This window comes from Heterodontus francisci, chromosome 36 (assembly GCF_036365525.1).
Source record: "Heterodontus francisci isolate sHetFra1 chromosome 36, sHetFra1.hap1, whole genome shotgun sequence".
Taxonomy (NCBI): Eukaryota; Metazoa; Chordata; class Chondrichthyes; order Heterodontiformes; family Heterodontidae; genus Heterodontus; species Heterodontus francisci.
The window spans coordinates 28405621-28429292 of NC_090406.1; the positions used below are offsets into that span (position 1 = coordinate 28405621).

The 23672-nt window shown below is 43.7% G+C and overlaps 1 protein-coding gene across 1 annotated transcript in view; it reads left to right on the forward strand.

Annotated features, from left to right (window-relative positions):
- The window catches only part of myo1f (myosin IF), a 154988-nt gene that overhangs the window by 46011 nt on the left and 85305 nt on the right, over window positions 1-23672 (forward strand). The window contains exon 3 of the mRNA XM_068016402.1: window positions 20486-20575. Coding sequence (XP_067872503.1) covers window positions 20486-20575 — 90 coding nt within the window. The remainder of the gene's footprint in view (window positions 1-20485; window positions 20576-23672) is intronic.

Here is a 23672-nt window from a genome sequence, read left to right on the forward strand (position 1 = left end):
GAACAGCAATATGTAATCAGAGCATGGCTTATTATATATAATTATCACTTATCATTTATTTTCCTCCTACCATTCCAATAACCAGAGTTCTTAGTTCAAACAAGATCTTGAAGGCATCATTTCACTCCAAGTGATGTTGATTTGCAATAATTTATTGCATTGAGTGATGCTCTTACATCACGGTGCTGCTAACCATTCTCTCACAAATGTATTTCTATATTTTCAGTATAACATTTAACAATGACATTTTTAAACCAGTGTGATTATCAACTCCTTGATAGACAGATGACATTTCTGTATCATTGACCCACCTTGAGAAAATTCTAAATTGAAAATTGCCTGATATTCAGGCCCTATTGTAAAGGCTTGAGTTGGTACATTATCAGCAGTGCTAGTAAATGACATTTTGCTGAGTAGATTTTAATCCTTCAAAAGTCTTAGCTTCCTTTAAATTTTTTTCAGAAACTTTCCAAGATTCTTTTGATAATTTGATTCAATAAAATCACCTCTGAAGATTCAGGTGGTGAAATGCACTGCAGAGACTGTATTTCTCTGTATAGACATTGAATGCCCCCAGGTTCAATCATGTTCTGTGTTGAATTAGCTAATCTCATCTGATTCATCAACAATGGGGCTCAGTGTTCCCAGCCTAGGAAGGAGAAAAATAAGCACTTCGCCAGTGATCCCTGCTGGAAAGTATGCATGAAAATGTTTGACATGGACAGCAATGAGCTCCGTGTAACACCTCTTATGGTTGAATAGCTTGTTAACACTCAATGTAGAGGCTCACACGTATAAAAGTGACCACAAGGGTGAGCTGTCAGAGGACTATTAATGATGTTTGTCAAACTACCTCAAGAGGGGAAGAGAAAAATAGGTAAAAAGACAATTCTGCCACATGATTCAAAGTGTACAGAAAACTGGACATGGCCTTTTTTGAATTGATGCAATCTCACACCACTTCCCTCATTTGTATTGCAATATATTTTTTTTTCATTTCCTCATCTGCATTGGATTTAAGTAACTGACTTCTTATTGCTTGGTTTCTGAGAAGGTTGTTGATTTTGTATCTTTTCGCCATTAGAAGATAGCAATTAACTCACATTCAATTGAGTTTCCACATGATTTTTGCCAAGATATTGGCTTAATCTCATAGAGTTACGGGCTGGATTTTGTTGTACCATCAACAGGAGCGGTGGCGGGTGCAGAAAATGGCAGCCGCCCCACACGGGAGCCATGCCGCCGCGATTACGCAGCGGGCAGCCACTTAACATATTGATGGTGGCCACCCCCCCCCCCCCGCCCCCAGTCACGTGGCAGGAGCAGCATTGGCGATGCTGTTCGTGGCATCACCTGGTGCTGGAGCAAGTACTGGCACCATTTTTAAAAGGCTGCCAGCCTTGCAAACAGTTCAAAATAATGCAGAGTTGACCCCTTGCCCCCCACATACACTAAATAATGCAGAATTGACCCCATTCCCCAGCCAACGCCACAAAATATTGCAGAGTTTCTCCATTTGCACCCCCCCCACCCATCCTTACACACAATGCAGAGTTGACCTCTTCCCCGCGCCCCCCATCTATACTCAGAATGTAAAGTTGACCCATTCCACTGCCCCCCCTGCACCAAAACATCTATACTCAGAACACAGTGGTGGCCCCTTCGCCTCTTTCGTGGCACCAGATTCTCCTGGATGGAAAAGCGAAGGCGTGTGAGTGCCGAATGTCGTGCTGAAGATTGGGAAGGGATGGGAAGATTGCGGCGGATAATCTGGTAATATAACCAGTGTCCCATCACAGCGTGGCGAAGGGGCCACCATGGAGCTTCCCCGCCACCGTGAAGATCCGGCCCAGCAGTCCCAGCGTTGGGTTCTGTGGCAGCCGCTGCCACTCCGATTCTCCGGCCCCCTGCCCCGCCCCCCCAGACCACAAAACCCGACATCAGGCTGAGAACAAAATCTAGCCCATAAAGTCATTTACAGCACAGGACGGGACCATTAGGCCCATCGAGTCCATGCCGGCTGTACACAGATCTATCCAGTCAGTCCCACTCCCCTGCTCAATCCCTGTAGCCCTGCAAGTTTATTTCCCTCAAGTGGCAATCTAACTTCCTCTCGAAGTCATTGATTGTCTTCACTTCCACCACCCTCGTGGGCAGCGGGTTCCAGGTCATTACCACCCGCTGTGTCAAAAAAGTTTCTCCTCACATTTCTCCTTGCATCTCTTGCCCAAAACCTTCAATCTGTGTCCCCTAGTCCCTGTACCATTCGTTAATGGGAACAGTTTTCCCTTGTCTAACTTATCTAAGCCTATCATAATCTTGTACACCTCAATTAAATCTCCCCTCAACCTCCTTTGTTCTAAGGAGAACAAATCCAGCTTTCCCAACATAACCTTGTAACTAAAATCCCCCATCCCTGGATCCATTCTGGTAAATCTCCTCTGCACCCTGTCAAGGACCCTCACATCTTTCCTGAAGTGTGGTGACCAGAACTGGATGCAATACTCCAGTTGGGGCCTAACCAGAGCCTTATAAAGGTTCAGCATAACTTCCCTGCTTTTGTACTCAATACCTCTATTTATGAAGCCCAAGATCCCATATGTTTCACTAACCAGTCTCTCAATATGTCCTGCCACTTTTAAAGATCTATGCACATGCACCCCCAGGTCCCTCTGTTCCTGCACTGGGCAGAATCAAATCAAACAGCACAAAAGATTGCAGAATTTTAAGTGTGAGTTGTGCCTATAACTACATTATGCCCAAGTATATGCCATCTTTTAGGCTCGTTCAACAGAGTCCTTGCATGAATCAGTACCTGCCTGCTAAACTGGCCACGCCCCCAGTTCGGAATGGCAAGTTTCCAACAAGTGCTGTTTTGGGGGCATAATCACATTGTGCCTGAGAATCTGGACGCAAAGGCATCCCTGGTTACATTAATGCAACATTAATCCAGTGGTTAATTACAGTCACAGGTCTGCCCTGCTGCTCAATCAATTAGTTTTTAAAAAGTTGAAGAATGTCTGATTTCCTGGCAATCCACCTCCACCTGTTATTGTGCTGTACCTTTCCCTGCTTGATTGTGTTGATTCATGAGAGATTTTACATTTGGGCTTATGTTAATGTGTTAATGCGAAATCCTGACACAATTTCACCTCAGTGAAACTTGTGTAGGGTGCTGGGTGCATTTTGGGCTCAATTTGCCAATCGCACCCCTAGCAGAAACTCCAGGCAATGTATTTTAATACAGTTTGGTCAATGCATTGTGTATTTATATTTATTATGCTCTATATATTCGATATATTCCTGTTATCAGCCATCATTGGATTTGCATCTACAGTCAGGTTACATGATGTTTCTAATGGGATCCAAGAAAATCAGAAACACTGGCTGAAGTTTTATGCCCCCTGCCGGAGCGGGATGGAGGCGGGGTTGGGGGTTCATAAAGTTGAGTGGGAGACCTGAAGTTCCATTTCCGTCATCTTCCCACCCCACTGCAGTTTTACCAGCGGCGGGGGAGGTGCCAAATGGCCCGCCTGCCCAAGGCCAATTAATTGCCACTTAAGGGCCTCCTCCCACTGCTGCTGGAATATTACCAGCAGTGGGCGGGCAGTTCAGTAGCTCAGGGGCCGTCAAGTAAAATCTGGCGGCCATCTTGCAGGCTGTGGGGGGTCCTCCTGATCGGGCACCCTGTGCCCAGTGGAGGGTCCCCCCCCACCCACGGCATAAGCTGTCCCCCCTGGAGCACCACTCCCCGCTCGCCTCACCGAGGCCCAGCTGATTGTCCCCAGCGAGGCCCCACGCACTTACCTGTATTCCGGGGCCTCATCCATGTTGCCCGTCCTGGCTGGGTGCAGTCCCAGCAGTGGCCACTACTCTTGGTTTCACTGCTGGGACTGAAGAGCTGCCAGCCCACTGATTGGCCGTCAGATCTTGTAGGCAGGACTTCCTGCCTCAGAGGGGCAAAAGTCCCACCCAAGACCAATTAAGGGCCTAGGCCATATAAAATTACGGCATGGCTGCCAGGCCTGATGGAGGCGGACTCTGCTGGTGCGCGGGGCCTCAGCCCGACATAAAATTCCAGCCACTGTATCTTTCAGTAAAATATCCCGGTAGCATTGTCAGATTGAGAGAAAGGGGACTTATACATTTCTGAGAGGAAATAGAACTCAGAGATTGGTGAAATCAATGAGTAACACTGAATGAAAGAGACTGTTGGTCAGAGAGGCATGGAGAAAGTGGCTGAATATCAGAAGCATATTTTAATTCATATATAAATGGGAAAGGTAATAGAACTCAAAAAGCATGATTTTTGACCAAAAGAAGCATAGAGAGCTCTAAGTCAGGAGAAGCAATGTTAGTAAAAGATTTCCTTAAAAATGAATAGGAATAACGCCTTAAAAAATATGCAAATTGAAATAAGATTATTGGGAACATTTCTTGTACTTGTTTGTTCATTGACATACTTACTGTACATTGGCTGTAAATGGGTTTCCCTATGCTGTTACCCACAGAAATTGATTGTCATTGTGAAAGCAGCAAAACATTTTAGGAGCAGCTATCAAATAAGATTCTTCTCTTTAGCCAGTCCGGGTTGCAGCCCCTCAACAGAGCAGCAATGAGGTAGAGAGGGAAAGTGGAAAATAAGAGCAATGAAGCAGATAGATGGGGAAGGAGGAGACAGATGGCTGTAATATGGAGATGCTGGAAGCAGCATTTTGGGATAGGAGAGAAGGAATAAGCAGATTACAGCATTAACTGAGAGGAAGTGAGGAAAGACAGTGCCAGCGTGAACTGAAAGAAAGGTAGAATTGGAGGGAAAGGGTGACCATAAACTAGGGTTGAGTGCTAGCTTGAACTGAGAGAGCTGGAGGGGAAAAGGAGTGCTATCTGAAACTGGGGGTATGGAGGATGGGGAGTACAAGCTTAACCGTGTTTGGAAGGAATGAAGAAGGAATGGGGGCGGCACAGTGGCGCAGTGGTTAGCACCGCAGCTTCACAGCTCCAGGGACCCGGGTTCGATTCCGGGTACTGCCTGTGTGGAGTTTGCAAGTTCTCCCTGTGTCTGCGTGGGTTTTCTCCGGGTGCTCCGGTTTCCTCCCACAAGCCAAAAGACTTGCAGGTTGATAGGTAAATTGGCCATTATAAATTGTCACTAGTATAGGTAGGTGGTAGGGGAATATAAGGACAGGTGAGGATGTTTGGTAGGAATATGGGATTAGTGTAGGATTAGTATAAATGGGTGGTTGATGTTCGGCACAGACTCGGTGGGCCGAAGGGCCTGTTTCAGTGCTGTATCTCTAAAAAAAAAGAGTGACAGGTTGAATTCACTGGTTCATGGAAGGAAGTGTCAGCTTGAGTGTGGATAGAAGAAGAAAGCTGGGTTGAATTGAGGAGCAGTGTACGAACTAGGAGAGCTGAAGGAAGAAAGAATAACAGTGAAAGCGTGTAGCGATGGATGAGGTATTGGGGGTTAATTTGGGCTGCATATGTAAATAAGGGGCCAAGAGCCTGCTTCAGTTTCTTGTCGCTCACTACCTCAGAGAAACCTACCACAAGCATTGCCTTAGTTAAAAACAAAAAAAGGCAAGTATTCATCACAATCGCCATTGCTCAATGTCCCAAGGTCAAAACCTCCTGCCCTTTGAGGCGTCGATCCCTTTCTCATAGCCATTGATCCCAACTCCTCCCGATCCAAAGTTCGGGTCCCTGATTCCAACAACCCGGTGGACCTACATTCTCTCGCAACGCCATCTTCATGGTGATGAGATGCAAGGCCCAATACCTGGTGATTCTCGGGCCTTACCATTTGTCCATAGGGGAATAACGCCATGCTGGGGTGGGGGATGGGGGCACTGAAAGGGTGCTCATGATTTTAACCCTCAATATCTCTGTAAATTGGTGCAGGGAGTTGTAGTGCGGGGGGTGTGTAAGATCATTTTGTTTCCCTTTCTTTGAAGTATGAAAGTATTTAAAATTAACCAAAGAGCAACATTTTTAATATAAAACTTCAAATTTTTCCAAGGGTCATCTTAAACAGGCATAAGGCCCTTTGCATATACTAATGAGGAGCCTAATAGCTGCTTCAGGACTCCTGTTTGCGCTGGGCAATTACCCTAGAAATGCACCAACAATTTTGCATCAACGTTTGTATTTCTCCTTCTGGGCTTCTATTTGTTTTCATCCTTAATTACAAAGCATATGTGACTATTTATTACGGGTTATAGGCTTGCAGTATGGGATGTCAGACATTTGGAAGCTGTTGGTCAGCTTTGACTCATTTTCTAAAGCACAAGAATAGCTTAGGTAAAGAGGAAATTCTATATGCGCATGCATGAGAAAAGAACCTTCCATTCAAAGGTCACACACATGCTGAAGAAAGTTGTTTTCTCTGATGCACAGACACAATTTCTGAGTATTCTCCAGCAAGTTTAATGCAAATGTCTCTTCCTGAAGATTTGTTTTTAAAAGGAAGTCAATTTTCTTCCATCACTGCCCCATTCTTTTCCCTTGTCTCTGCTATTCTCTTAAAGGCAATGGGGGAAAAATTCCTTGAGGCCCATTTACAGATGCAAAATGGTCGGCACAGTTGGAGCAAAGCTGGAGAGCCGAGGCGCATTTGAAATTGGGCTGAGGTTCTCATCTGAATAACTCCAGCAAGCTGCAGACCCCAGAGGCAGCTCACCAGTTTGCTACATGTTAATTTGGGCTGGCTGCAATGTCAATAGTGGCACTCAGGTAGGCGGTTGTGGGAGTGGAGGCAGGCAAACAGGAAGTGGGTGGGGGCCAGCAGCAGCTTTCAACATTGTTGATGATTCATGAGGAGGAGACCTGGTTATGTAGCGTAAGAACCCGAAAAGCATGCACTGCACAATTCAAACAGGAGTCCTGAAGCAGATATTAGGCTCCTTATTAGTATATGCAAAGGGCCTTATGCCTGTTTAAGACGACCATCAGGGACTCTGGACAATCGCTTGAGCCAGTATTATGTTGGATGTATTTCAGGCATCCTCAGGTTCAGGACATATCCATGCGAATTTGGACCTTTCCTTCATTTTGTCCCTGGAAAATGGGCAAACAAGATCAAATTTCACCCCACGTGCCTCGCTGAAGGGCAATTAAATTGGCAGGACTACCCTCCAGTACCTCAACCAAACGATCTTGTTTCATAAGTCGACACAGACAGTGAGTGTCTACAATTTATCTGACCATGGAAGGTATTGTAGTTGATTCTGATTTTATCTTCACATGACATGACACACATGCACTTTTCAGAATGATGATCAAGAGCCAGAACCCTGGCTGTTTTTTTACTCATCAATTGTAGTGCCCCACTTCTGCTCCAGATCAAATCAGCAAACTGAGCACAGACCACAGCTCAAACCAAGTACCTTCCCAGACTACCTGCCTTAATACACACTATTCGTGCAATCACCAACTGAACCAACAGGGGAGCCTCAAACAGAGTGGGCAAAAAATTCAAAAGCAAAATACTGTGGACGCTGGAAATCGGAAACAAAACCAGAAAATGCAGGAAATATTCAGCAGGTCTGGCAATATCTGTGGAGAAAGACAAGAGTTAACAGCCAGAATCTTATGAACTGTCTGGGTCCCGACCCCATGTGTATCAGCGTCTTCTGGTGCGATCTTACAGGAAGCAGCCAGTAAACAGGCCGCCTCCACCGTCCAATTAGGGATGGCGGGTGGGCAGTGCGATTGCGTCATATTTAAAGGGACGTCAGCAGCTGAACAGTGCAACCCTGCCCCAGCGATGGCTGACTGCCACAAAAATAACCATTATTGTTTCATACATCAACTACATTGACTCTCTCACTACTCTTAGGGAAGTAACCTATTCATGGAGAATTATTTGAGTCCTTTTAGTCTGTCCCAGGCTTCCCACTGATTTATGCTGAAGTTGGAGTATCGTTACTGAGGGAGAGCATGGTGCTCACTATTTTCTCCCAGTATTCACTAGGAAAGGAATCATTTATTATATTAAATATCTCATCCTCAAATTCTACTTTGTTTACATCTCCTTACCGACCTTTTTACTGTTGTATTACTAAAATACAAGCTTACTGTTATGTTTTATGTCTCCAGTTATAATTTTTACAAGTCCTTCTTTGACCCTCTGTTCATCCTCTTAACATGTTTTGTACAGGATTTATATATGTTATTCTTCCTTCTTATTTAGTTTTGATTAATCTGATCATTTATTTATCCCTGCCCTGAGCCTTGCCATTTTACTCCTTTGCTGACCTGAATGTCTCTGTCAGTTGCAGACAACAATGACTTCCCCTCTGTGATTTTGCCTTCTCAGACCTGATGAGCTCCTAACATTGTGGGGACCCATGTGACGTTTGGGAAATTTCACTGAAGTGCCAGAATAAGCACACGTTGAAATTTAAAAGATGTTAGTTGGCTGCCTGCTGCTGCTGGGTGGATGGCAGTTGCTACTGGGAGCCCACCTCCAGGAAAACCTCATGGAGGCAGGAACATCTCAGGAAGCTTGCCTGATGACTTTCTTTCTCATTCCACCCCCCACCCCTCCCAACACCACCGCCCCTCCAAATCCACATGGCTACGAGAATTCTGGCTAGTGTTTCAGTTCGGTAACCTTTTGTCAGGACTGGTTATACAGCACAGAAACAGGCCCTTTGGCCCATCGTGTCTGTGCCGGCCATCAAGCACCTAACTATTCTAATCCCATTTTCCAGCACTTGGCCAGTAGCTTTGTATGCTATGGCGTTTCAAGTGTTCATCTAAATACTTCTTAAATCTTGTGAGGGTTCCTGCCTCTACCAACTCTTCAGGCAGTGCGTTCCAGATTCCAATCACCCTCTGAGTGAAAACATTTTTCCTCAAATCCCCTCTCAACCTCCTGCCCCTTACCTTAAATCTATGTCCCCTGGTTATTGATCCCTCTGCTAAGGGAAAAAGTTTCTTCCTATCTAACCTATCAATGCCCTTCATAATTTTGTATACCTCAATCATATCTCCCCTCAACCTTCTCTGCTCTAAAGAAAGCAACCCCAGCCTTTTCAGTCTCTCGTCATAGCTGAAATGCTCCAGCCCAGGCAACATCCTGGTGAATCTTCTCTGCACCCTCTCCAGTTCAATCACATCCTTTCCATAGTGTGGTGCCCAAAACTATACACAGTACTCCAGCTGTGGCCTAACTAGCGTTTTATACAGCTCCATCATAACTTCCCTGCTCTTATATTCTATGCCTCGGCTAATAAAGGCAAGTATCCCGTATGCTTTCCTGACCACCTTATCTACCTGTGTTGCTGCCTTTAGTGATCTATGGACAAGTACACCAAGGTCCCTCTGACCCTCTGTACTTCCTACTACCATTCATTGTACATTCCCTTGCCTTTATAGTCCTCCCAAAATGCATCACCTCACACTTCTCAGGATTAAATTCCATTTGCCACAGCTCCGCCCATCTTACCAGCCCATCTATATCGTCCTATAATCTAAGGCCTTCCTCTTCACTATTTACGATATCACCAATTTTCATGTCATCTGCAAACTTACTGATCATACCTCCTATATTCACATCTAAATCATTAATGTACACTACAAACAGCAAGGATCCCAGCACCGATCCCTGCGGTACACCACTGGTCACAGGCTTCCACTCGCAAAAACAACTCTCGACCATCACCCTCTGCTTTCTGCCAGTAAGCCAATTTTGGATCCAATTTACCAAATTGCCCTGGATCCCATGGGCTCTTACCTTCTTAACCAATCTCCCATGCAGGACCTTATTAAAAGCCTTACTGAAGTCCATGTAGACTACATCAACTGCTTTACCCTCATCTACACATTTCGTCACCGCCTCAAAAAATTCAATCAAGTTAGTCAGACACAACCACCCACTGACGAAGCCATGCTGACTATCCCTGATTAATCCCTGCCTCTCCAAGTGGAGATTAATCCTGTCCCTCAGAATTTTTTCTAATATTTTCCCTACCACTGATGTTAGACTCACCGGCCTGTAATTACCTGGTTTATTGCTGCTACCCTTCTTAAACAATGGTACCAAATTCGCTGTCCTCCAATCCTCTGGTACCTCTCCTGTAGCCAGAGAGGATTTGAAAATTTGTGTCAGAGGCCCTGCTATCTCCTCCCTTGCCTCACATAACAGCCTGGGATAATCTAATCTGGGCCTGGGATTTATCCACTTTTAAGCCCGCTAAAACCCTCCCTTTCAATGCTAATATGTTCATGTTTGTCACAATCCCCCTCCCTGATCTCTACACCTACATTGTCCTTTACCATAGTGAACACAGATGAAAAGTAATCATTTAAAACCTCACTTATGTCCTCCGGCTCCACACACAGATTGCCACTTTGGTCCCTAATGGGCCCCACTCTTTCCCTGGTTATCCTCTTGCCCTTAATATACTTATAAAGTGCCTTAGGATTTGCCTTTATCTTGCCCGCCAGCATTTTTTCATGTCCCTTCTTCACTCTCCTAATTACTTTTTTAAGTACCCCCCCTACACTTTCTCTACTCCTCCAGTGCCTCCACTGTCTTCAGCACTCTGAATCTGCCATAAGCCTCCTTTTTTTTAACTGATCCAATCCTCTATATCCTTTGACATCCAGGGACTTGTTGATCCTATCCTTCACCTTAATGGGTGCATGTTGGTTCTGAACTCTCACTATTTCCTCTTTGAATGACTCCCACTAATCTGATGTCGACTTTCCTACAAGTAGCTGCTCCCAGTCCACTTTGGCCAGATCCTGTTTTATCATCTTAAAATCAGCCTTCCCCCAATTCAGTACCTTTATTTCGGTCCATCTTTGTCCTTTTCCATAACTACCTTAAATCTTACAGAGTTATGGTCACTATCCCCGAAATGTGCCCCCACTGACACTTCTACCACTTGTCCAGCTTCATTCTCTAGGATTAGGTCCAATACTGCCCCTTCTCTTGTCGGACTATCTACGTACTGGCTCAAAAAGCTCTCCTGTATGGATTTTAAGAATTCTGCCCCCTTTAAGCCTTTTGCACTAAGACTATTCCAGTTGATATTGGGGAAGTTGTGATAGGTTTTAAGCAATTACAAAGGCGGCGTAAAGGGCGTGGAGGGAAAGAACAAAAAGGAAGGGTGGCAGGCAGGAGAGATTAAATGACAAAAAGGATGATGGTGCAAGGCAAAAGGAGATAGCAATGGGACAAGTAAAGGAACAAAAGATGGACCTAGAGGAGCCGTGAACGGGAAAGCAGAATCATCATTAAAGGTGCCATCCAAAAACATAAAAAAACACAAAAAGAAAAAAAAAATGGGCTGAAATTGTGGAAATCAGTATTGAGTCATGAAGGCTGTAAAGCACCTAATCAAAAGATGAGATAAATAACGGTTAGAAAACAAATGAAAGGGATGACAGTATGGTCAGAAATTGTGCTTTAGGCACTACAGGAAAAAGGAAAACAAAAGGTGTAAAGTAATTAAATCAGGAAAGAGAAATAAAAAACATGTGAGTAAAACATTAGACTGGAAGGACAGGTTAGCATATATGGTCCAAATAAGCATTTTTCGTACAAATGCAGGGAGCAGAAGGAACAAATTGAATGAATTGCAGGTGTAAATTCAATTTGGAGGATACAACATGGTAGCCATTACTGAGACATGTCTGCAAGACAATCAGGACTGGGAAATCAATATACCAGGTTATAACGTCCACAGGAATGATAGGAAAAATAGTAGAGGTAGAGGCTTAGTGATTAAGGATGAAATCGCTTCAATAAGAGCGGATGTAATGAGAGGTATGCAGGCAGTGGATACTTTATGGGTAGAATTACGAAATAGAAAAGGAATTAAGACTGTAGCATGAGTTGTGTATAAGTCCCCGGTAGCAACTGTGAAGTGGTAGATTCTATAAATGCAGAGATTAGACAAGCACTGTGGTTTTAATGGGAGATTTTAACTTTCATGAAGATTGGGATAAGCAGACTAGCACATCTCAGAGAGGTAGTGAATTTCTTGAATGTATCTGGGATAGTTTCTGCAACAATATGTCCTAGAACCAACAAGGGGGCATGCCATATCATATCTAATAATGAGCAATGAGTCAGATTTAGTTAGCATTTATCTAATAATGGTCATAATATAATCGAGTTCAATGTAGTGTTCGAAAGGGAGAAATGTGAAACAACTACTAAGATTCTAGATTTAGGTACAGCTGACTTCAATGGGATGAGACAGAGACTGTCCACATTAAACTGGGCAAATCTATTAATGGGTAAAATGACAGAAGATCAGTGGGAGGTGTTTAAAAAAACAATTTAATGTAACACAGTACTAGTTTATACCTCTAAGGAGCAAGAGCTTTACTTGCCAAAAAAACAGCCCTGGATGACTAAAGAGATAAGTGATGACATAAAGCTAAAAGGAAAGGCATACAAAAATGCAAAATATAGCACAGATCCTGGTGAACGGGAAAGGTACAATGGTACAAAGAACAACAACAGATGACAAAACAGATGGTAAGAGCTACAAAAAGATCAATATCAACACGAAAAGCTTTTAGTTACCATAGGGAAAAGAGGGTGATCAGGAGCAATGTAGGCTCCTTGAAATCTAGTAACGGTGACATTGTCAGTATAAATAAGGAAATGGCGCTTGTGCTGAATAATTACTTTGCGCCAGTATTTAGTTGAGGAAGATGTCAACATGCTGGAATCCCAAGGAAAGTAACATTGAATTAGAGACAGATACTTACCAAAATTAACATAAACAAAATAACAGTAATAAAGAAAATAATGGCACTAAAGAGTGACAGATCCCTAGGACCAGATGGTTTCCATCCCAGGATCTTAAAGGAAGTGGGTGAGAATATTGAAGGTGCTCTAACTGTAGTCTTCCAAAGTTTTCTCAATTCTGAAACTGTTTCCTTGGAGTGGAAAATTATTCCTGTCACTCAACTATTGAGGAAAGGCGAGAGGGGGAAATGACGAAACTATAGGCCAGTTAGCCTAACATCTGCTGCCAGGAAATTACTAGAGTCTATAATTAAGGATAGGGTGACTGAACACCTTGAAAATTTTCAGCTAATCAGAGACAGCCAGCTTGGATTTGTAAAGCGTGGGTCATGCCTGACAAACCTGATTGAATTTTTTGAAGGGGTGACTAAAGCAGTGGACAGGGGAATGGCTATAGATGTTATTTATATTGGCTTCCAGAAGGCATTTGATAAAATTCCTCAATAGACTGTGAGCTAAAGTTGAAGCTCATGGGATTGCATGCAAATTATTGACCAGGTTCGGAAATTGGCTGGGTGGCAGGCAACAGAGACTACAGATAATGGGTGGGCTTTCTAATTGGCAGGTTGTGACCAGTGGTATCCCGCAAAGATCTCTGTTGGGACCTCAACTATTTGCCTTATTTATTAAAGACTTTGATGATGCGATAGAAAGCAACATATCCAAATTTTCCAATGACACAAAGATAGGTCGCATTGTAATCAGCATAGATGGAAACATAAAATTATGAAGAGATAGCTTAAGTGAATGTGCAAAACTGTGGCAAATGAATATCAATGGAGGCAAATGTGAGGTCATCCAATTTGGATCTAAAATGGATAGAACAGGGTACTCTTTAAATGGTGAGAAGCTAGAAAGTGGAAATCCAAAAAGACTTGGGGGTCCAGGTACATAGATCATTAAAATATCATGAACAGGTACAGAAAATAATCAAAAAAGGCTAATGGAATGCTGGCCTTTCTGGCTCGAAGACTTGAATACAAGGCGTAGAAGTCATGCTTCAGCTATTCAAAGCCCTGACTAGACTACACCAGGAGTACTGTGAACAGCTCTGGGCATCACACCTTAGGGAGGATATATTGGCCTTTGAGAGAGTGTAGTATATATTTATCAGAATGATACGTGGACACCAAGAGGAGCGTTTATGCAAACTAGGATTGTATTCGGCGGCATTTAGGTTATGAGGTAATTTGATTGACGTTTTCAAGATATTAAGGAGAACAAATTGGGTAGATGGAGATAAACTATTTCTGCTGATTGGGGAGTCTAGGACTAGGGAGACAAAGTCAAAAAATTAGAGCCAGACCTTTCAAAAGTGAAATTAGGCAACACTTCTCGACACAAAGGGTGGTAGAAGTTTGAAACTCTCTTCTGCAAACTGCAATTGATGCTCGGTCAACTGTTAATTTTAAATCTGATATTGGTAGATTTTTGTTAACCAAAGAAATACAAGGCAAAGGTGGGTGAATGGAGTTAGGTCACACATTAACCATGATCTCATTGAATGGCTCAAGGGGCTGAATGGCCTACTTCTATCCCTATATTCCTGACAAATCTCATTTCTCAACCATTTGCCTTGTAAAGTAGCTGTTGTAACTACAAGGCTGATGTGTTGCTGGCCATCCATTTTTCCATGGATTTTCTGATTGTCAGGCCTTCACTCCAGGTAACCCTCTGAACTAGGAAACTGACCAAGTGAGAAAAGCTGCTGCCAGGGGATATAAGCTCATAAAATCTGCTTCTTCTGGGAGTGGAATACAGACCCAGCATCGCTAAAGGCAGCAGAATTTGGGGCAGAACCCGGATCCACCTGGTTTTCAACCCCTCAGTTCAGCCACAGAAATTTTCCAGGAAGAGGGAAGTGGGTGCTTATTCTGTCCAACTCTCGCAGCACACCTCTTCCTGCAACCACCCCCCTCCCCCCACCCCCCGCAACTGATCATACCTAGCAACCATTTGGGGACATATCTGAGCATTCCCGGGCTACTTCGGAAATCCTGCCAGATATCAATGCGATACATCTGCAGAGGTCAGGCATAAATGTTGTTCTGGGCTGACTGAACCCCAGAAAGTGGGAACTGACTGGTAATCTGCCACTGCTACATTAGTGCCTACCAGCATATGAATGATGTCTAACCAACCTGTAGCCTCCCCCCACCCCCAACATGCAGAGGCAAGGTACTGCTTCAAAATTCTTCTGCACTATTAATGACATAGGAACCTGCCCCCTATTACGTTAATGAACCTGTTCCCATATTTGGGGCCGGATCATGGGGAGGCCAAAGCACTGGGTGTAATTTGAGCCTCATTGCATTTCTCGCACTGCAGTGGTGCTCCAGAACTTCTACCCTTCACTCCCCAGCAGCTGAGATGTCCAGTCATACTGACTCCATTTTCCCTTCTTCCTGCACAATATTGCTTCACTCTGAGACATTCATGAAGTAGCATATCTGCATTTCATTTGTCAACATCACATGTTGCAATATTCACAGGAAAGCACTGCAACTTTGTCTTTACAGAACACATTACACACTCTGTGATCCCACTTCCTCTTCCTTTGGTTTGGTCTGCACTGTCATGACTAATAAATGTATCCAGAAGTCATGTTACTGCAACTGTAATACCATTTATTTAGCACTTAGATAATTGAAAATGGTGTCTAAATGCATGATAATCTGGCAAAGATGTAAGTAAGTTAAATACCCAAATGTGGGAGAATGGTCCTTAGATTGTGGATGTACCTGCACTCCCTCACTGCAAGAGAAGGGAGCTGACCTCACTGGATTCAATGAAGTCAGATTATTGTCATAATTAAAGTATGCCCCCTGCACATGTACAGAGGGAACTGTATGGCAGCAGATGGCCAGAGAAGCTGTTATAGGGCTGCTGCTCATTTCATAACATATAGCTTGTTGTAGTTGATTTTGATGACCAGGATGGCTATGTGCCTATGGCCAAATGGCAGAACTATGAATGATACCAGTGGCATCTTGAAAGAATCTGATTCCATAAATATTCAATGCAGTGGTGACTTTGACACAGCAGCAAAGCTGTCACTGTGTAGGGATCTTGTATCCAAATCAGCAACCCTTGTGAAGCAGAGATGGTGAAGGCAGGTATTCTGGATTGAATTGTAAGTCATTGTTTTAGCAAGACTTAGTTGTTTTTTAAAAATTATAATAGTCTTCTGAAGTTTTAAATTGAAAGGGTTTAGTCATGGCAGGAGAGCTTAAAGCCGTGGTTTGCTCCTCTTGCTGCATGTGTGAATCTGGGAACATTTCCAGTCCCCGGGACCAGCATGTGTGCAGGAAGTGTGTCCAGCTGCAGCTCCTGGAAGCTCGGGTTTCAGAGCTGGAACGGCGGCCGGAAACACTGTGGAGCATCCGTGAGTCTGAGAGCATTGTGGATAGCACATATAGAGAGGTAGTCACACCACAGCTGAAGGGACTTGAGGAAGGAAGGGAATGGGTGACCACCAGGCAGTCCAAGAGAAACAGGCAGGTAGTTCAGGAGTCCCCTGGGGTCCCGCTTGCAAATCGGTATTCCATTTAGGAGGCTGATGAGGCTGGTTCCTCCAGGGAGTGCGGACAGAGCCAAGCTTCTGGTACCACAAGCAGCCTGGCTGTACAGGAAGGGGGAAAGAGAGGAAGAGCAATAGTAATAGGGGATTCTATAGTCAGGGGAACAGATAGGCGCTACTGTGGCCGTCAACGTGACTCCAGGATGGTGTGTTGCCTCCCTGGTGCCAGGGTCCGGGATGTCACTGAACGGCTGCAGGGCATCCTGAATGGGGAGGGTGATGAGGCAGAGGTCATGGTACATGTTGGTACCAATGACATAGGTAGAAAGAGGGATGAGGTCTTGCATCAAGAATTCAGGGAGTTAGGCAGTAGACTAAAAAGCAGGACCTCTCGGGTTGTAATCTCTGGATTACTCCCAGTGCCACGTGCTAACGAGTATAGAAATAGGAGAATAGCACAGATGAATGCGTGGCTTAAGAGTTGGTGCAGGAGAGAGGGTTTTAGATTCCTGGACCACTGCGACCGTTTCTGGGGAAGGTGGGACCTGTACAAGCGGGACGGTCTACATCTGAACCAGAGGGGGACTAACATCCTTGCTGGCGGGTTTGCTAGTGCTGTTGGGAAGAGTTCAAACTAATTTGGCAGGGGGAGGGGATGCAGACTCCTAGCAGAATAGGGACACAGCTAAACACAGGAAAGCGAACAAGTCAGAGGGAATACAGCGGAAGTAAGTTTCAAGGGAGTAAGACCAGGATGGAAGGCCTCTACTTTAATGCTAGGAGTATTGCAGGTAAAATGGATGAGTTAAGGGCAAGGATTGACACGTGGAATTGTGATTATAGTAGCCATCACTGAGACATGGTTGAGGGAGGGCAGGATTGGCAGCTCAATATCCCAGAATCTTCAGGCGAGACAGAGGAGGGGGTAAAAGAGGAGGGGGCATTGCAATATTAGTTAAGGAGTCAGTTACTGCAGTAAGGAGAGATGATATCTTGGAGGGGGCATCAAATGAAGCTTTATGGGTAGAGTTTAGGAATAAAAAAGGGACAGCCACATTGCTAGGTGTTTATTATAGACCCCCAGATAATCAGCGGGAAATTGAGGAGCAAATATGTGCGCAATTTGCAGAAGTGTGTAAAAATAATAATAGGGTAATTATATTAGGTAATTTCAACTTTCCCAACATTAATTAGGATAGTCATCGTGTTAAGGGCTTAGATGGAGTGGAGTTCTTAAAATGTATACAGGAGAACTTTTTAGCTCAATATGCACAGGATCCAACAAGGGAGGGTGCAGTGCTGGACCTAATTCTGGGGAATGAAGCCGGACAGGTGGTTAATGTGTTGGTGGGGGCGCATTTTGGTGATAGCGACCACAACATGGTACAATTTAAGCTTGTTATGGAGAAAGAAACAGACAAGTTGCAAAAAAAGGTTTTGGATTGGGGGAGAGCGAATTTTAGTAAAATAAGGCAGGATCTGGCCAAGGTAGACTGGAAAGAGTTACTTGTCGGAAAATCTACAGAAGAGCAGTCGAGGGCATTCAGAAAGGAAATGGGGAGGGTACAGGCCCAACATGTTCCCTCTAAGTTAATAGGTAGGAGCAACAAGCCCAGAGAACCATGGATGACCAGAAACATTCAGGGTACAATGAGAAAGAAATGAGAGGCTTTTAGCAAATACAAGGAGAGCAAATCGACGGAAGCATAAGTGGAGTACAGAAAGTGTAGGATGGAGCTTAAGAAAGGAATTAGGAGAGCAAAGAGGGGATATGAGAAAGCTCTGGCTGGTAAAAGTAGGGAAAATCCCAAGATATTCTATAAGTATATCAATGGGAAGAGGATAACCAGGAAAGAGTAGGACCCATTAGGGACCAAGGGGGAAATTTGTGGGTGGAGCCAGAGGACATTGGTAAGGTATTGAACGAATACTTCACATCTGTCTTCACCCAAGAGAATGAGAATGTAGATATGGAACTTAGAGAGAGAGACTGTGAGGTCCTTGAGCAAATTGTCATAGGGAGTGACAAGGTATTGGAGGTTTAGGAATGCTTAAAAGTGGACACATCTCCAGGTCTGGACGATTTGTGTCCCAGGATGCTGTGGGAGGCGAGGGTGGAGATTGCAGGGGCTCTGACCCTAATTTTTAATTCCTTTCTGGCCATGGGGGAGGTGCCAGAGGACTGGACAACAGCTACTGTGGCCCCACTATTTAAGAAAGGTTGTAGAGATAAGCCAGGGAACTACAGACCGGTGAGTCTCACGTCAGTGGTAGGGAAACTATTGGAGAAAATTCTGAAGGAGAGAATCTATCTCCACTTGGAGAGGCAAAATTTGATTAGGAATAGTCAGCATGGCTTTGTCAAAGGGAGGTCATGCCTAACAAATTTGATTGCATTTTTTGAGCATGTGACCAGGTGTGTAGATGAGGGTAGTGCATGTAGTTTACATGGATTTCAGCAAAGCCTTTGACAAAGTCCCACATAGGAGACTTATCAAGAAAGCAAATGCACATGGGATACAAGGTAACTTGATAAGGTGGATTCAAAATTGGCTTAGCTGTAGGAAACAGAGAGTGATGGCAGACGGCTGTTTTAGTGACTGGAAGTCAGTGTCCAGTGGCGTACCACAGGGATCTGTGCTGGGTCCCCTATTGTTTGTCATTTATATAAACGACATAGATGACTATGTTGGGGGGTAGGATCAGTAAGTTCGCGGATGACACAAAGATTGGCCGAGTGGTTAACAGTGAGGTGAAGTGTCTTAGGTTACAGGAAGATATAGATGGGAAAGTCAAATGGGCAGAAAAGTGGCAGATGGAATTTAACGCTGAAAAGTGTGAGGTGATACACTTTGGAAGGAGTAATGTGACATGGAAGTATTCAATGAATGGCCTGACACTGGGAAGTTCTGAGGAACAAAGGGACCTTGGCGTGTTTGTCCATAGATCTCTGAAGGCAGAAGGGCAGGTTAATAGGGTGGTGAAAAAGGCAAATGGGACACTTGCCTTTATCAATCGAGGCATAGATTACAAAAGCAGGGAGGTCATGTTGGAGTTGTACAGAACTTTGGTAAGGCCACAGCTGAAGTACTGTGTGCAATTCTGGTCACCACATTATAGGAAGGATGTGATTGCATTGGAGGGGGTGCAGAGGCGATTCACCAGGATGTTGCCTGGGATGGAACATTTAAGCTATGAAGAGAGGTTGGATAGGCTTAGGTTGTTTTCGCTGGAACAGAGAAGACTGAGGGGTGACCTGATTGAGGTGTACAAGATTATGAGGGGCATGGACAGGGTGGATAGGGAGCAGCTGTTCACCTTAGTTGAAGGGTCAGTTACGAGGGGTCACAAGTTTAAGGTGAGGGGCGGGAGGTTTAAGGGGGATTTGAAGAAGAACTTTTTTACCCAGAGGGTGGTGATGGTGTGGAATGCCCTGCCTGGGAGGGTGGTAGAGGCAGGTTGCCTCACATCCTTTAAAAAGTACCTGGATGAGCACTTGGCACGTCGTAACATTCAAGGCTATGGGCCAAGTGCTGGCAAATGGGATTAGGTAGACAGGTCAGGTGTCGTTAATGCATCAGTGCAGATTCGATGGGCTGAAGGGCCTCTTCTGCACTGTATCATTCTGTGATTCTCAGGCCTGCTCATGTAGATGTGCTGGGTACGAAAACTTGGTCCTTTATCTCTTCCATCAATGTAATACAGGTCAAGTGCCTCATTAAAGCAATGATGTAGAAAACATGCAGTCTCAACATTATATGATCTTGGCTGTCTAAATGATAGAAATAGTGCAAACATTAAGATTAATCAAATGGAATTGCTTACAGGTCATTTTTAAAGAAAATGAACATGAAATTTTCAGGGGTCCTAATACACCTTTGTGGAGGCCAGGTATGTCTCTCCTCAACTTGGTGTACTAGCCACCCACAGAGATGGCGGGTACCTTTCCAGATCCAAGAATGGGAAATTGAGAAGTTAACACCCCGATCTCCACCCCATCGATGAAATTTTCCTTGCCAGGGGCGAACAAGATTTCTACAGAGCAGCCAGGAAACTCTCTGCCATTTTCCTGAGCTGGGAAGGTTTCCTCCTAGTGATGTTATATGGAAGACCGGTGGATCTTTTCTGGAGTGTCAGCTTCCATTCTCAACCATCACTCCAGTAAAACGCCTTAACTTGTGTCTCAGACATACATCGGTACCGTGCTCATTTCAGTGAACCCCTTCAAACAGATGCCTTACTTCACGGACAGAGAAGTTGAAATTTATCAAGGAGCTGTAAGTAAACTTCAGGTTTTAGCATCTTTTTCCAGAGCTAACTTTTGGCACCGACTTGCAGCTTTCAAATTCAGCTTGCACTTGCTTTGGTCAATCATGTATAAACATCCACTGTGTTTCTGTATTTTTCTCTTCTGTGGCTGTGATTCTGTAGTAATGTCACTAGCACAAGTGGGGACTGCTAGCAACTGCAGATGCATTTACTTATTTAGTCATTGAGTGGCAGAGCTTGTCACTCATTACACCTTCCTCAAAAGCTCTGATGGTCAGATTAAAAGCATTTTGCTTGCAGTCAAATGTTACACCTATAAGTTGGTTGCATTTTCTAGTTGAACTGGAAGATTTCTGTTGTAAAAGAAGAAATATGTTGTTGTTAAGCTGTTCATTTATAAGAAAAGGTGATTTTCACATCTTTTCAATATTATTTCATTACCTCCTCTCCAAGCCTGAAGGTAGTAGCTCTTTCATAGGCAGTTTCATCAGCACCTGTATAGGCAAGTGTAAGCCCGAACAGTGTGTATCTGCATGCTGTTGGAACACTGGAGGCATCATAGTCAAGCCTGATCCTATCCTAGCCTGACAACTTCCCAGAAGGGGTCACTGGACCCCTATCAGAACTATCAGAAGTGGCAATAGATAAAAAAAGAACCACTCCAAATGCTGAAAATCAGTCATCAAAACAGAAAATGTTGGAAATATTCAACAGATCGTTTAGTGTGTGATAAGGGTAAAGACTGAGAACAGCAAATTAAGCACAGACCAGGGATTGAACCTGCTGGCTTCTAGATTTATATAGTTTGGCATCGGACAAGGGGGTGTAAATAACCTCTGCTACTATCTCATCAACTGTGATTTGCCTATATGCATCATTTACTTAACATTCATTTTAATTTTAAGCGAAACTATAAATTTATATTTTCGGATAGAAAGGCGTTCCAAAAGAAACAATTACTAATATGTACTCTTGTAAAAATGTGAAATAAAGTTTGAATATGTGTATGTGAGAGGGGAGAAGGGGAAGTCAGTTAGTTACGCTTCTGATAGTTGCCAGTTCCACACTATCTGCTGTGGTAAATTTATGGTCAAACTATTTAGATGCATTAAATTGAAGATGAGTTTGGTGCTGTGATAAGGTCAGTGATCTGGTCAGGCGAGGAGTGGAGTGAGGTTTGTGAGATCTGTGTTTAGTTCATCAGCTCTACATTTGTCTTTTCCTGTAACTATTTATATGTCTTCTTTCTGCCCACCTTGTTTCCATCTGGAGAGCCAAAAAAATTTAATATAATAAAAACTGTTATTTTAGATGAAGTAAGAAAGTTTCTTCTGTTTAAAGAAAGAAGCAAAGCACTTCTAGGCCGCAGTGTTTTAACAAAATGCTAGAAGGAACATAAAGAGAGGTCAATTATACACAAGGAAACAACAAATAGAAAGGACTCAGATTACTGCAACTGGCAACTGAGGTTAGATAAAGCACTAAGAAAAGTAAAAAAAGTAAAGGGTCAAACCTCACAAGGCATAGAGGAACCCAAAATAGCCATACAATTGCAATAGTAGCAGAAGGAAGGGGAAAAAAAGGTTGGAGGCATTAAAGGATGAATTCAGTAAAACTGTTCACAGATGATCAAGATCTGGCAGATAGAGAATATTCTTCATGTTCATTCAACATATCTTCATCGGTTCATCATTTTTTTTTCTCGGCAGTGAAGCTGTTTACTGATGATTTCATCGTGTTCAGCTCCACGGATAACTCCTCTGATAATAGATCAGCCCATGCCTATGGACAACATCCAGGCTTTGACTGACAAGTGTTAGGTAATGTTTGCACGACATAAGTGCCAGGCATTGACCATTTCCAACAAGAAAAGGACCAACCACCTCCCTCTGACCTTCCACTGCATCACTAATGCCGAGTCCCCCACCATTACCGTTAACCAGGAGGTTAACTGGATCAGCCATAGCAATGAAGTGGCAACAAGAGAAAGGCAGAGATTGGTTTCAAGTCTCTCTACCATTTTCAAGGCTTAACTCAGGAATGTGATTGAATACTCACCACTCACACAAAAGTAGCAAGGTCATGGGAATGTAAGTTCCCCTCCAAGTCACAAACCATCCTGACTTGAACATATATCACAATTGCTTCATCATCATGTTTGGTGTAGTTTAAGTATTCAGAGTAAAAGAAGGTACAAACCTGCTGTTACGACCAAGGCAGGAGGAGTGCACTGTCTTTTCTAGTTCCACTTCTCCACCGGTCACAACATATATTTTTTTAAATGTTTACCCAGTTACCGATGCAGTCAATTTACTCTTTATCCCAGAATAAAATACACCAACCAGGTTTCTTCAATAAACAACAAAATTATCAGTTTATTATAAAACAAGACTTAACCAGTAACGAAGCAAAGCAATAACAAACAGATTGAAAGATGAAAGTTCCCTTTTTAAATTCCCCACACACAAGCTCCCACACACACTGAAAAGATACAGAAATTCTCTCTGCAGAGGTCTGTTACAAAAAATAATACTTTGGCCAAATACTTGCTAATTCTTAAAGAAAAAAGAGGAAATATGGAAAGATGTCAGTTGTCCCTTTTTGGTTTGACGTCCCAAATACGCGTAGACGGCTGTCACTGGGGTCTTTCTGGAGCAGTTCTTTCCAGATGCCATTGAGGATCCGTTTGGCAGACATTCCAGGGGAAATGCAGCATCAGTTTCTCTATTTCTTACACTTGATTCTCAGGAGGTTCTCAAAGAGATGAAAGAGGGTGAGTTGATGGCGGCTGCTCGCTTGGCTGATTTTCTCCAACTGTCTTCACACCCCAACACACTGTGCAAAGCAAAACCAAAAACAATATCTCAAGAGTCAAGCCTCCTGACCCCTATAAGTCTGACCTGTCACTTCTCTGTAGACATCTTCCCCAGGTCTCCAAGGTTTCTGTTGTTTATTGCTTAAAGCACATGACTTCCAGCAAGGCTGTTTTTATACAACATCTCAGTGTCCTTTCAACAACTGTCAACAACAAAGCAAAGTCCAGCTTCTATGAAATCTTCAGCCTTCCAATGAATTCATCTCCACAATTTAAATATAATTCCTCAA